We start from the raw sequence: 14,299 nt of genomic DNA, 5'->3' as shown, positions 1-14,299 counted from the left end.
CTTTGCCAGGTGGAAACTTTTTTTGCATGTTCCCTGTTACTGAAGAACCCGACCCCCTGCCAGCTTTGAGGTGCTTCGCCTTCTTTAAACTTAAGTCACAGCAGAACTGCTCAAAGCCACACGAGGAGGCAGCAGCAGTGTAATTATTCCCTTGCTGTTTCTCTCTATACTCCCTCCTTCTCTGCCTGTTTGCTGGCCACCCTTTTGCCCTCTTTCCTGCTCATTACCTGGGAGACCTAATCTGCAGCTGCTGCCCCACTTCGAGTCATTATTTTGCATCTGCCAGGTGAAACACGTCCCAGTTTTGCCTCAAATTCCTGCTGCACAGAACCACTGCTCCTTTTTCCCCACATGTGCCTAATTGATTTTGAAACGATCTGCCCACATGCATTGAAATTTCAGCCTCTGCCCACGTGCATTGAAATTTCAGCCTTTCTGAAAGGACAGGAAGATGGGGAAAATCACTTTTTACCCATTTTTAAAGCTGCTGCTTGTAATCTTCAGTACTGCCTTTTATTTTAGTAAGAACTAGGGTTTTAACAGTCAATACATATGAAAAGGAAATGATATGCAAGCTGTGCTTCAAATCATTCAGTACTCCAACCCAATGCAGCAGCAATGGGAACATCTACCACTGCTTTTTGTACAAAAGTTTTACAAAAAGGCCTGCATACCTTCCATGTTTTATCTGTTCCACATACATACTGTCCAGTCTCCGTGAGAGACAGATACATGAAAATAACTGATCCAGACTATACCCTCATCACCTCTGAATTACACAAAGATTATTATAAGGAATAATTTATAATCTTATCTACCCACTCTAGAATTTAAAGCCTAGCGTGATCCTATTCTGCCTCTGGCCAATGTTACCACGGCTCATTAGGTTTGCTACATAAACCAAAACACAGCTTCATCGCGGAGAGATGATACTTGCAAGTGCCACAGGGATGAGAAAAAAAGTATTTCATGTAAGAACAGTAACTCTGGTATCTGGAACAGGACGACATTGAGTTTTGAGATACTCCCACTGTACACAGGTATAGAGCGAGTTATGAAAGAGAGTGCTTAACTTAGAAATTCAGAATTTATTTACAGGTTTTCACTAAAAAAAGGGAACAACATAAAACTCTCTTCCTGGGTATACTCTACTCTGCAAAACACTGCAGTTGAAGATCATTAAATTAATTTACACATTTTACAGATTTATCTTTGTACACAACGGCGTATGCTTTAGTCATCAAGACGTCGGAAGAAGAGATGATAAACTAAGCTGTTCTGAAATAATGAAACTGCCAGGTTTCCTTTGGCTTTCCCCACTTGAAAAATAAGCTCAAACACTTTAGCAGAGGAACAGACATCAGACTTCCAACTTCTCTAAAAAAGTACATGAGAATCATCCTTCTTCAATTCAGACTTGCTATATAACATTGGACCTAACCCAGCAGCCTTAATTGAGACAAGATCTGTACCAAAGCAATTAGCATTAGTCTCTGCGACAGAACTGCCAAGATCATACCCAGACTTTCCATTTCAAAGTTATTAATTTAACAAAGGAAGATGGAGGGCGGGAGAAGACGCAGCAGTAATAGAAGAGGCCACAAATTTGCTGGTTTTAACAAAGCGTTGCATTTGAAAAGGGCACAGCATTCCCCTCTGCGTTTCCCAAGCAGCTCAGAACACAAATGGTTCCCCACTTCCAAGACGCTGAACACCACGCAGAAGTTTAACACGCATTTTAAAAAGTATAATAATCCATGACAGAACAGTAACAAAATGGCTAATCACTAATATCACCTGCTAGTCTAAATTAACACAGAGTTGCCCAGCTTTAGGTACAGCTTTTTTAGATTTTGCATAGCAATTGCACCTCTTTTCAACTTCCTTCACCATCAGCATCAAATATTATTGATTGGAAAAGGCTACCAAACACCAAGAGAAAAATCCCGTTCTCAATCAAACCGGGAAAATCCCGACTTCCAGTGTGAACTGAATCGGGTCTTTCCCCAGCAAGTTTTGTCTCCCTCAATACCACGACTGTACTTCAATAATTTATAACATGTTTTCAGAGCCTAATTCATATTCTCTTAAATAGTACTGTGGTAGTAATTGAAATAAAAAAAAGACACTGGGGTTTTTTTTAAATTTAAAAATAAACTGGGAAGTGTACTGAAGGAAATTCATCCCTGAGTAACGAGACATTTAAAAACCGCATCCTATTGACAATCATTGCAATACGTTACGACGCATATACTCTAACAGTCAACGCTATTAACAGGCAGCAACAGAACTTGTCACAGTCCGATATATTTGCAGCATTGTTGCATTGATCCCATTATCTTGTTTAATGAAACTGCAAGTGAACATTAGGAAATAGGATAAATAGAAATAGTGTCTTTATTATTTGAAGTTGAATGTCAAATTGATAGCTAAACCGTGCCGGATCCCAGAAAACGCAGAGCAGTGATGGTTAGCAACGCATTTCTTTGGAGGTCCAAAGGATTTCACAACAGATACCTTCAACCAAACAACAGGAGGAGAACGATTGTAACGGAGTTCACTGCGATTAATGGCACTGTAGGGAAAAAAAAGAAGAGCAATTGTGAAAATTTTCCTTCTGCGCATCACAAAGTGACAGAAATCGTTCTTATCTTGGGAAACTACCTTTTAAGAAGCAAAAGCAATCAAAATTTTAAAAATACACTGAATTTTCTTCTGCAAAAATCAAGATTAGTGGAAGGAGCCAGGATCAAAGCCTAGGATACTAAAAATTAGGAAGCAACAGCATAAATATTTTTGTATGGCCCATCAGGTTTTAACTTGAACCCAAACAACCTTGTCTCCAAACGAAACTAAGCCATCTCAAAGTCAGTTTCTACCCTTGGCTTTGCCGTGATTTAGAAGAAACATATCAGATTTTACTCTGTGGCGAGCAAGACAGGTAAGATTTGTTAATTCCTGTTTATCATCACCTATAAAAGGAATTTTTGGTGTGCTTTATAGTGAAGAAAACTATCAGTTACTCACAAATTAAAGTCTTTTTTTTTTTTTTTCCCCATCCTTTGAGGCACATAAGCCTGGCTTACCTTTAAGAATGGCAGGAATTACATTTCCCGTCACATAAAATGGAATTTAGCCAAGCTGAAGCTAACTGCACTCTCTGATTGATCACCAAGCTTCCCCCCAGCTCCCAAACTCCGAGGAAAGACAGGATGCAGCAGCGGCACCACAAGCCAGAGTCAGGGAATGTTTTACACTTTATCAAAATGAGGGCACCTTAGCTGGGACCTGCACCCTCCTACACAGAGCCCACGCGTGAAGGGAGGACAGATCGGAAACAGCGAGCAGAAATAGCAGCTGTTTGGTAAAAGAAAAGTCAAAATACTGACGTTACTTCATTAAAGCACGGAAACAAAACTTTACGGGCAACGTTTAAACGCGAGATCGTCACCTTACCTCTCATAACGGTTCGTACAGATCGAATAAGGTTCGTTAGCTGGGCTTTAATTCCTGGTTCCTCTCCAAATCCTCCAATCCCTTGATCGCTTCCCCAGCCAACTGCGTGATGTAAAACCAGCCAGACACATTAGAAAAACCACCCCAAAACCACGCAACAAATGCTACCAGCAATATCAAAGAGTGATCTATCTTGCATATAACTATCAATAACATGAGAACAAACTACAAACCCATTTGCGTTATTTCAAGATCAGAATTTAAAACAATATACCAAAAACTGTTAAACCTTTTAATGAATGCAACAGTAATGACAGAGCAATGTTTCTGTAAAGGAAACCCTTAGTTTTTTAACACACTACCATTCCCTGTGTGCCGGAGAAACAAATGAGTTTATCTGGGCTTCAGAAAAACACCCGCCAAAATAAAACCAAACAAACTACAAATCTGTTCACAGTCCTTTACCATAAGATAAAATAGCAAATAATTGTTGGGTACGAAGTGACGCTTCAGCACTGAGAAATGAGCTGCATGACAGAAAACGGTCAGCATAGATTCCAAATTGGGATGATGATTTTAGTAACTGCTATTAAAAAAAAAAAAAGAGAAATACATGACTTGGGAACTTTTCAGAGGGCAACAGAAGTACTGAAGGTTTATTACAAAGCCCTTGAAGAGAGAAACCCTTCCCGACCCGCTGCGGGGAGGCAGAGCCTCTGGTCCCAGTGATGGGGACCAGGGATTTTTGAGTCCTGCCGGCCACAGCCCTGACCCATTTGGGGATGAGCGGAGCGGAGAAGGGAGCGGCTGCTGGTATCCCAAGCTGCACCGTGCAACCTGCGAGTTTCTTTTCTCCAGAGACAACTTTTTTTGAGTGACTTTTTTTTTTTTTCCCCCTTGCTTGTCTCCCTCTCTCTACTGGCAGCGGGCTGGGGGCAGTAGGCGAGTCCTCTCCCTCACCAGCCTTGTGAGCCTCTGCTTCCCACTCGGATGAGCTTGGAGTTATTCCCAAGCCTCCCGCGTCACCCAGGGCAGACAAGTGGCTTGACCCATCCTCTTAGTCCTCACACCTCCCTTTTCCTCCAGCTGCTGCAAAAGAAACCCCACACCCAAACCGAGCAGGTCCCTCGCAGTGAATCCTACGGAGGAACGGGAGAAAGGGATAACTATCCGCACTCCAGCCAAAGATCCAAGCTCAGCCTGACTTGGAAAAGTCAGAATTCTCCAGAGCAGGGAACTGGGAAACCTTGGATCACAGCTATTTCTTTCTGGGGTTTTGCAGAGATTGGTGTCGGTGGCTTTTCTGTGTTTTGTGGGGCTTTGTTTTCTTTTAAAGGACAAGGATGCCCAACCTGGGGGATCTTTCTTCAGAAGCGTGAGCGTGCAAAGGCCGAGAAGTGCTCTCTCAGCCAAAAAAGGCACGGCAGGATGAAAGAAACCCCCTCACGCTACCGCAACATCCCGGCGTGCGGCGCAAACGGAGACGGAATAGTAGAAACGGGCAGAAAAAAGAGAAAATCATGGAAAAAAACGAGAGAGAGAGACAAAGCAACGACAGGAGCGACGTCAACCACGCCGGCAGAACACCCAACTTCCAGCCCGCACCCCCCCGGCCATCCCTCCCCCGCTGATATCCAACGCCGGCAAGGAAAGGCAGCGGCGGGCCGCAGCACCGGGTCCCGGGAAGCCCGGCGGGTCGGCAGCGGCCCCCGCCACACCGGGCGGCCTTCCCGCGCCCGCGGAGCCCGCCAGGAGCACCCCCGGGCTGGCCGAGAGCCGGGCGGCCGCGGCGGGTACCGCCAGCCGGGCTCCGGGCGGCTCCTCCCTTCACGAGGCCCCGCCGAGGGGACGCGTCGCGGCGGCCGGGCCTGGGCCTGGCCCCGGCTTCGCCCCCTCCCGCTCCCCGCGGCCGGCCGGTGCGCTGGCGGCTCACCGTGTCGGAGGAAGCGCTCCTCGTGCAGCACGGCGACGGCGTTGACGACGAGGAGCGCGGCCTGCAGCAGCGAGTACAGCGTGAACGCCATGGCCCGCCGCCGCCGCGATGCGCCGCCGGGGCGGGACGCGGCGCCCGAGCGGGACGTGGCGGGGCGGGGCCGGGGGAAGGGGGCGTGGCGGTGGGCGTGGCCTCCGCCGCGCAGCCGTGGCCGAGCGCCGCGCTCCCCCTTTGATCTCTCCCGGGGGGTGGGATCCCGCGTGGGCGCGCGCCCCGGGCAGCGCACGTGGGCGGAAAGCGCGGGGATTTTCCACGTGGCCAGCTCTGCTTGCCGCCTGGCGAGCGGCCTGCTGTTTCAGCTGGGCTTCAGCGGAGGAGGAAGGCGCAGCCTTACCTTTCTCCATCAGTAATTTCAATGTCGCATCTTCCGAACAGCGGGAGCTGGCAGGGAAGCGTCATCCCGCCCTGGGGCTGCAGGGTGGCCCCCGTGGGCACCACCGAGTCATCATCTGATATTAGTAGAATCCGTCAAAAACATAAACCACTTCATATGCAAAAACATGACGGTATTTTACATTTAATTTTATCGACAACGTTTTTCCCCCCACCCCGCATTCTTTCAATACCTGTTGATTTACATTTTTCTCTAGGAGAAAATCAGCTCAGATCCCAACTGTTGTTTATCCACAATGTAATGACCGCAGAAGTCAAGATTCTCAGCAGAATCCAAAAAAAAACCAATTATATTTTACACCACATTGATCGGGGCCTCTGGGTACTTCTGCTGTCAAATAACAAAAATAATAACAACTGGAGCTCAGGGATACTGTATAGTTATTGATGCATAAACGTGTATTTTTTTGCCTTGCATCTTTCAGTCCGATTGGCTGAAGGGGGTGATTTGCATAATCACTCGATTTTATTTCTCAGTAATCATACAATATGCAAACCCCTTAACTCCGGATGGTTGATAACTTCTATTACTCAATCAGGGTTCAATGATTTGCATAATTGCTGCGCTTTGATGGTTATTAGACTCATTCGCCATGAGAGAAATGGGAACTTTGTGCTTAATGCGGTGGACTGGAGAGACCCCCACCTCGATTCCTTGCCCTGCCACAGACTTCTGATACGATCTGGGTAAATTATTCACACTTTATCAATATTATGTCTCCATGCTTCAGCTCTGAGTTAAGATCCACTCACCAGCAATCCACTCACTTCAGCAATTAATTAAGCGTCGGGACCGGACAATCAACAGACACTCAAGATACCGTGCGAATTAGCCACGAAGAAAACCACAGCTCAGCTTCTGCTTGTCTTCAGCTTTGCTTTCCAAAACACTCCCTTTAGTATAGTCGATGACATAGTATTATGCATCTAAATAATCATTATTATTAAATTACGTTACGTTTTAACAGCTGGAACTGGAAGCAAGAGAAAGCACCCCATCATCAGACCCATAGCATATTTTATTAGTAACTTACCCCCCCAAATTACTACTATTAAATAAGGGAGATAGAATAGAGAACAAAAATCAAACATCATTCATCAGAGTTTTGTCATCTGGTCAAAAATATTTGTCCTTTCAGTCTTGAAAAGGAGTATAGTCTCAATTCAGGGAAGCGAGTAAAACATCTATTGCACTTCCAGTGAAATCAGTATTATTTAAGCATACGCTGAAGTATTTTGTTATGTGAAAGCTCAAAATATTCCCAAATGTTGCCTCTGATTCTGCAACCGCTTACGTGTATGATTAACTTCATGTACGTCAGCAGTTAGCGGCACTACTCGAGTGTACTGGCGCACATGAACACACGCTTGCAAGCTCAGGAATTCCAACTTAACTTCTTTATTTCTCATCTAGATTTTTAAATTTGGTCTAACTACTAACCTCCTAAAAACGATCAGTTTAACATTTTAAAACGGAGCCATTCCTAATTACCCAGAGGCCCCCAAAGTTTGCAAAAAGCTTTTTTAATCATTCAAACCATCTTTTTCCGCGTGTCTATGAATAATAAAAAAGGCTGATCTTGATTTTTACCAAACTCCAGAGAAAGTCAATATTGGGCTGCAAAGCTTTCATCCCAAAGGTCATTACTATTTTTTAAGAAGTTGTGAGTGCTGGCATATAATGGTCTCACAAATGGAGCTGCCTTTTGTTCTCAGACATAACTTAGGGCATTATGGCAGTAATTCTATAATTAAATACAGATAAATACGAGGGGTCACTACCAGGCACGTCTAATAACCACCATCATCAAGTAGCATTTCCTGGGCTACCTCCTTACAGTATCCAACCTATAAATACATACTAACCTCAGTGAAGAGCTAATGTTTAGAATTATGGCACTGAAAAAAAAAAAAAAAAGAAGAGGTTTTAAAAATAAGTATACAAGTTATGGCTTAGTATTTTTACCCATAATTAAGATGTATTTCCAAAGAGCAGCTGCTATCAAGCTTACATAAACTGGATGTGATTTTCCCCGTTGTAAAATCCATCATGGCAACTTAACAACCACACAAGTCTTACCTCTGAATCATCATGTTACGTGGTTGAAGGGAAAACCAGACGAAGTTGCATTAGAAGGAAAGCTTTTTTTTTTTTCTTCATTAAGGTGTTATGTTTCGTTGCAGTAAATTCCTGTGGTGTCATCTGCAGAGTGCAGTCAATCACCATAAAGGAGAGTTTTAAACCACCTTGCAGATGTCAAAGGATTAAACTTCAGGCTGGTGAAGTATTGTGAAGACCCTGGTGTTTTTTATTCTCGGTTTATTGTTCAGTATCGTCAGACAGAGCATAGCTCCTTGGGTTTAACTATCCTCTACAGTTAATGAGACTCGAGCTTGTTGCATGCAAGTTTTCACGATTATGTGAGTTTATTCCTCGTGAGCAAGTACCAGGTCAAAGGAAGCCTTCTCACAACTTCAATCCCTACGTCCTTCGCCTCACTTGCCACCATCTTCTGAGCTTATTTTCTGAAATAGCTTTGACAATTTCCTCCCTTAAGTATTTGCCCATGGGCCCGGTAATACTTTATGAGCTGAAGATGAGCAAAATTTAAACATTCACTGTCAGAGGCCAGAAGGAAGCTTGCTACATCGTGGTTTTACCTTAACGGGGCTCAGAACAGACATAAACCATCACACTATGTGGAATGGGGTACTGAATCAAGGAGTTGAGTCCTTACACTTGCCTGCCATGTACCAACCTCTACCATGAGTGACTCCATTAACTGAAAAATTCTGTGTATGTGAAAAATTCAGGTTCTGCAGCTCAGTAACGTGCTATAAATAAATTGCGTAGCTACATTTCGCAGTTAAACTAAAGCCTTCGTCATCCTTTAATCATCACACCTATTGCACTGCTGAAGTGCTGCAAAGGTTAATGATGCGTCCTACAGACGGAACCCATCTCCTGTAAACACAAATGGAGTATTTAGCTGGTTTAATTTCCAGTTGTTGGTTGTTTTAACCACCAAAGCTGGGAATGCAGCAAGATTTTGTACATTTGAGAGAACTGGCATCTGGTTCTTACCCTTCAGCAGCTATATACAGAAAAGATCTTTGTCTTCTCCACGACTCGAAATGTGCTGCGCAGTATCATCTCTGCCCTTGCTTATCTGGAAAGTGAATAGCCGTCCCTCCAAAAACAGCCTGCCAGCTTTCCTAAGATTTGTACCCTGAGAGTACATTAATATGACTCCACACACAAAAGGAGACTGAAGAACAAAGGAAAAACAAATACAAAACTCTGAATTTACACCTAAATTTATTGATGCCGTTTCCTTAAGTTTATTGTGCTTGGCTCTGTAACTGTAACATCCTTTAAATGTCATTTGTTGGCTAGTGCATGCACACACACACACACACGCTGCTGTTCATCTTGGTATTATCAATAGCACAGTATTACATTGTTACATTATATTGTACTGCAACTATTGGCATCTTCACCCAAGTCACCGTTTGCGTTGTGTTTGTGCTGGAATACACCAGTCCAGAACCAAAGCCTGTCATGCTCAGTACCATATAGATATTTTTCAAAGCGTAGGGATTTTCCAGTCCATGTCTCAGCTGGAAAACAGTGGATATCAAAAGCAGGCCAACACAAGGAATGGGGCAGCAAGAAAACAAATAGACTTTGTTAGAGAATTGGAAGTCTCTGCTTAGCCCTGCCTTACTGCTGACAGATGGTCAGGATTTGCAGGCGTTGAGGCAGCAGCGGGTCTTTAGGAAGGATTTAGAGGAGGATGAGGAAACTGCTCCATGAATTTTGACAAGGGGGAGGGATTTTGTTGCCGTGCAGCGAGCGGCATGAAGAAAGAGCAGGGGTATTAAGGAGAGCAAAGGGAAGGGGTGCCTGAGGCTGCCGTTGCAGGTGGTGGACAGGCAGGAGCAGCTCACTAAATAGAGGTATGGGAAGAGGGAGACCAACATGGCACAGAGCGCTACAGGCAAGGAGTTGGTGTTTTCCACCATGGATGTGCAAATGTGTTTCCATCGGACCATGGAAAATGGTATCAGCAGCAGTATTTTGAATGGGAATATGGCTCATGTCAGAGGAGAAAGGACCCTGCTGTGGCTGAACCTCCACCAGCGAGGGTGACATCCCCTCAACTGCAGAATCTGGTCTGGTTTCCATCTCTGCTAATAGAAAAGTTACTCAAAGAGCCCTTTTGGGACAAATACAGAGGTGTGGTAATGGTGACTGAAGTCCGACTGCCTTTGCAGTAGAGCACACGGATTTTTACTCAGGTCTCTGAAATGCCTAAAGCCTGCGTGGATCTGTGTGGGCAAGCCTCATCTTTCCGTGCCTGCCCTACGTCTCTGTTTTGATAAGCATCACATACAGGAGCTTACACGAGTGTGTTGGTGTCATGGTGCGTCCTGCTGGGGCCAGACTCTCCATCAACAGCTTCCCCAGTGAACGCTGGCCCCATCTAAGCCTGGGAGAGGAGGAAATTCATGGGCTGGAGCCCTCCTGTTCAGACATGTGGTGGACCTCAGGTCTCCCGTTTGAAAACATGAGTCCTGAGAGCATTACTTCCACCAAGGTTAGCTAAAGCCATTAGCTAAGGCACAGTCACTGATGCCAACAATGCTTCCAACCCGTTGCTGATTGTTAAGTGCCTTAATGATCCTGCAGATACTTTCAGTGCTCTGTGACATGTGAGCACAAAGGAGGAACGGACCATGCCAGACCACTTTTTGGAGGAATACCCATTGGTCAAAGGGCTTTTCTCCCGCTTCCTTCAACTTTCCATCTACTTGTACGGAAAACATGCTGGAGGTAGGCCAAGAAAGTTGTTAAGAGGAATGGAAAATTATATACCCTGCAGCTATTGCAGGGCTCCTAGCAGCAGTTAGCAAAGGGCATGAAGTTGGGCTAGGCTGGCCAGATCCAGGGAGCACACCTATCCCTCTCCGTGCCAGATCTCAGACTAACCTGTCCCCTGTAACTGCCACCTGAATGGGGAGAACAGCCAGGCTTGTTCCTTAGCAAGCTGGTGTCACGCCAGTGGCAGAGGTCATCGGTGCTGGGAAAGCTGCAGCACTCAGATTAAAGATTAATAGACGGTATCTTCCTTCAGGCTGTAAAAGTGGGTAGAGAAAAAAAAAAAATCACAAACCTGGTGACTTAAGAAATTGCAACCTGTCCAATAACGTTAGCGCAGCCACAGAGTTGTACAGCTAGTAGGAAACCATGAGCAAAAGGTTAGGTCTCGGCGTAACATGTGGGATTCACCTGTGAGTCAGAAGGATTGGGAAATCTTTGTAAAAATTACCAGAAATCCCCCCAGGAATTTTTTCCCATGACTCATCCCACAGAAAGAGATAATATGGAAATATGTTTGTCTCTACAGTAAATTTTTAACCCAACACATCACAGAGATAAAGTACATCTATCTACACTTTTTCTCCACTTCCATAAAAAAAATCCATTTTCCTGCATTTTCTAATACTGGTGTGGTACGAGTTCACAGTCCAAAGCTATGGTGGAGAAAATTAAGTGGGGAATGTCAGTCCATCAGCTCGCCAGCATACACCCCCGAGTCCTTCATCCACTTTTCTTTCCAGAAGAAAGCTGCAGGTGGAAGAAGCTGTGTGGGCCATCACTGCTCTGGCGCTGAATCGGGGGGTGTTATCGAGACAGCAAAGGTGAAGAACGGTAAATCAAAAATGGAAATTGTCTCTTCAGAGATGGCTAACTCTGGGGAAACAGTTCCCTTGTCAGATATATAACTTATACACACCGGGCCAGTCAAATCCACCGTGGAAATCTTATCAGAGCTATTGTTCGTCACTGTAATATTTTCCACCACCACAGGTGTACTGAGATCTTTGGAGGAATAATTTGATGTGCAGCGCCTGGCACAACAGAAACGGAGTAAAACAAATCATTAGGTGTTAGAGAAGCATGAAGGGCTGTTTGCATTTTGAACCCAATCCAGTTAGTAACAGGATATAACTAATGGCAGTACAGAACTGATAGCTGGGATAGAGCTGATTTAATTAATTATGGAGGTGACCTTTTCCTCTCCCCCTAATCTTTCTGTCCTTTAGCATAAAACATGTCTTAGGACCCCATCACTCTCCACCATTTGGGTAGCTGCATTCAAACTAAAGCTGAACAAAGTTTTTGTTTGAAGAGATTTCTCAAAACATATTGTTTACTTTCTCATTATAGAAACATCTCAAGGAATGTCCCTCTTCTTGTGACTTCAGGAAAAAATGAAAACGTTGGCAGTAGTGAGAAATTAGGGGCTTGGGTCTCTTAATTTTCCTCAATAAAATTTCAATACATACAAATATGCATTTCAATAAAATCTGGGGAGAAGATTTTGGTCCAGATATAAAACAAAACCAAAATTCATTGCCCTAAAGAGCAATGAAGCTGGTGAAGGGTCTGGAGAGCAAGTCCTGTGAGGAGTGGCTGAGGGAACTGGGGTTGTTCAGTCTGCAGAAGAGGAGGCTGAGGGGAGACCTCATCCCTCTCTACAACTACCTGAAAGGGGGTGGTGGTGAGGTGGGTGTTGGTCTCTTCTCCCAAGTGACAAGTGATAGGACGAGAGGAAACAGCCTCAAGTTGCGCCAGAGGAGGTTTAGATTGGGTATTAGCAAACCCTTCTTCACTGAAAGGGTTGTCAGACACTGGAACAGGCTGCCCAAGGAGGTGGCGGAGTCACCATCCCTGGAGGTATTTAAAAGACGTGTAGATGTGGCGCTTGGGGACATGGTTTAGTGGTGGACTGGGCACTGTTAGGTTTACGGTTGGACTCGATGATCTTAAGGGTCTTTTCCAAGCTAAATGATTCTATGATTCTAAGAGTCTAAATTAGTATTACCCAAGCACCCACCCTAGCAATTCTCTAACCACTGTTAATGAACCCTGCTGCAGGCTGATGGAGAAAGAGCGTAAGGAGGACCCCAAGAAGCTCTAGGGTTTGGCAGGCCTTTGCTATGGGCTCCCTGATCACACTTGGCTCCTGGAGGAATTCATTGCTGCACACATTTCCTTGGCGACACTGGGTCCTCTCCTACTGCCTAACACTCACCTCCGGAGAACGCTTATTGCTACGCTGATGGCAACCAGCAGTAAGAGGCTTCCACTGAGAGACACCATGATAATCTCGTAAGTAAACGGCGATGAACCTTGAAGAGAGTATGGAAATCACAGGTGAGTTTTGCCAACAAATAGCTTTAAGAAATGCAAGCTTTTCTGAAATGACCCCAGGTTGTTACAGGTTGCAAATACTGATTGTCCTGCTGCAAACCGTGGATGGAGGGGGATGACCAGCTCTGCGTTAGAAGGGCGCTCCTGGGAAACTACTTTTTCTTCAAAAATCTTGCAGCTCAGTTAATTAACTCATGGGTCTTTATCTATCAATGTACAAAGCAAAACTGCTTTGCAGGGCTGAAACCCAGCCCTATGGATCTGAGGGTGGAAAAGTCTGCCCTGCACTGTTAGACCACAAAGTTATTTCACATTATCCACCTATTCACAGTAAAGCTGTAGCAGGATCCCAAGTCTTACTGCCTCTCTAGACAGCACTTTCCACCCACTTCCACCATTATCAATCTCAGTTTCCATCCTTTTTGGCTCTTGGGTTTAATTCCAAACTTAAGGGAGTGAAATTTGGCTTATGTACCCAATCTACCCCTGCCTCCAAGTTTCCCACTCCTTTCTTCTGCTGCAGCAGCTCCTTTTATTTCCACCATTCTTCCCTCTCTAAAACCCCAACAGAAATGGGTCTATCATGGCTGATTCATTTATTCCTTTTGAGACCATTCAACACTCTGTATCTGCTAATCGTATATACTTGATAACACTGCTATTGCCTGGCGCCTCTCAGTAGTGTCGCCACACAAATAAACACTGCAAAACAGATTTAAAATGCTAACAAACAGGAAAATGAAGCACCTTCTTCCTTGGAAACCGCCGTGTTGTGGAAACCTTCTTCGCCAGCAGGGACCATCCTGAAAAAGCAAGCCAACAGACATTCAGATCGCAGTTTAATGTTCAAAACCAGCACATTTATTTTAGATCCATTTATGATGTCTGAGTATTTCACCATCTCTAATGTGAATTATCTTTACAACTTCCCTGTGAGATACATTCTCCTGTCGCCATTAATCTGACATCAAAAACCTGAATGTTTCTCTTAAGGCAATGAGCTTCCCCAGATGCCTTGAGTTTGACTTCATGTTTGTCTAGGGCTTCTAATCTTGGCATGGATAAGCACGTTGGCATCACACTCTAGCATATCTAGCACACACTTTTATCTAGTCCCAACCAATTTGCCCCAGGACACAGAGGGAATCTTTTGCAGAAAAGGTAACTGACCCCAGGTTTCTCAAGCCCAGGTTATACCTTTTCTTTCACTGCCTCCAGAAGCGGAGTGCTTAACT

General features: G+C 44.7%; 1 protein-coding gene across 1 annotated transcript; it reads right to left on the bottom strand.

The window, feature by feature from the left end:
* Positions 1–1,068: 1,068 nt before the first annotated feature.
* IER3IP1 (immediate early response 3 interacting protein 1) lies at positions 1,069–5,493 on the bottom strand. Its single transcript, XM_059834293.1, has 3 exons — positions 5,390–5,493; positions 3,457–3,558; positions 1,069–2,575 (listed from the first exon to the last, which is right to left on the bottom strand). Exons 1-3 carry the CDS (start codon positions 5,478–5,480, stop codon positions 2,520–2,522), a joined length of 249 nt encoding a protein of 82 aa, XP_059690276.1. The 5' UTR covers positions 5,481–5,493; the 3' UTR covers positions 1,069–2,519.
* Positions 5,494–14,299: the final 8,806 nt, after the last annotated feature.

This window comes from Gavia stellata, chromosome Z (assembly GCF_030936135.1).
Source record: "Gavia stellata isolate bGavSte3 chromosome Z, bGavSte3.hap2, whole genome shotgun sequence".
NCBI lineage: Eukaryota > Metazoa > Chordata > Aves > Gaviiformes > Gaviidae > Gavia > Gavia stellata.
The sequence above is the reverse complement of the archived record's forward strand: the minus strand, read 5'-3'. Positions and strand labels throughout refer to the sequence as shown.

Excerpts from the sequence above, each read along its gene's own strand:
- IER3IP1 (XM_059834293.1), bottom strand. The coding sequence starts at position 5,480 with ATGGCGTTCACGCTGTACTCGCTGCTGCAGGCCGCGCTCCTCGTCGTC. Across the intron at positions 3,559-5,389 it reads GGAGCGCTTCCTCCGACACG|TTGGCTGGGGAAGCGATCAA; the intron begins GTGAGCCGCCAG and ends TACATCACGCAG. Across the intron at positions 2,576-3,456 it reads TGTACGAACCGTTATGAGAG|TGCCATTAATCGCAGTGAAC; the intron begins GTAAGGTGACGA and ends TTTTCCCTACAG.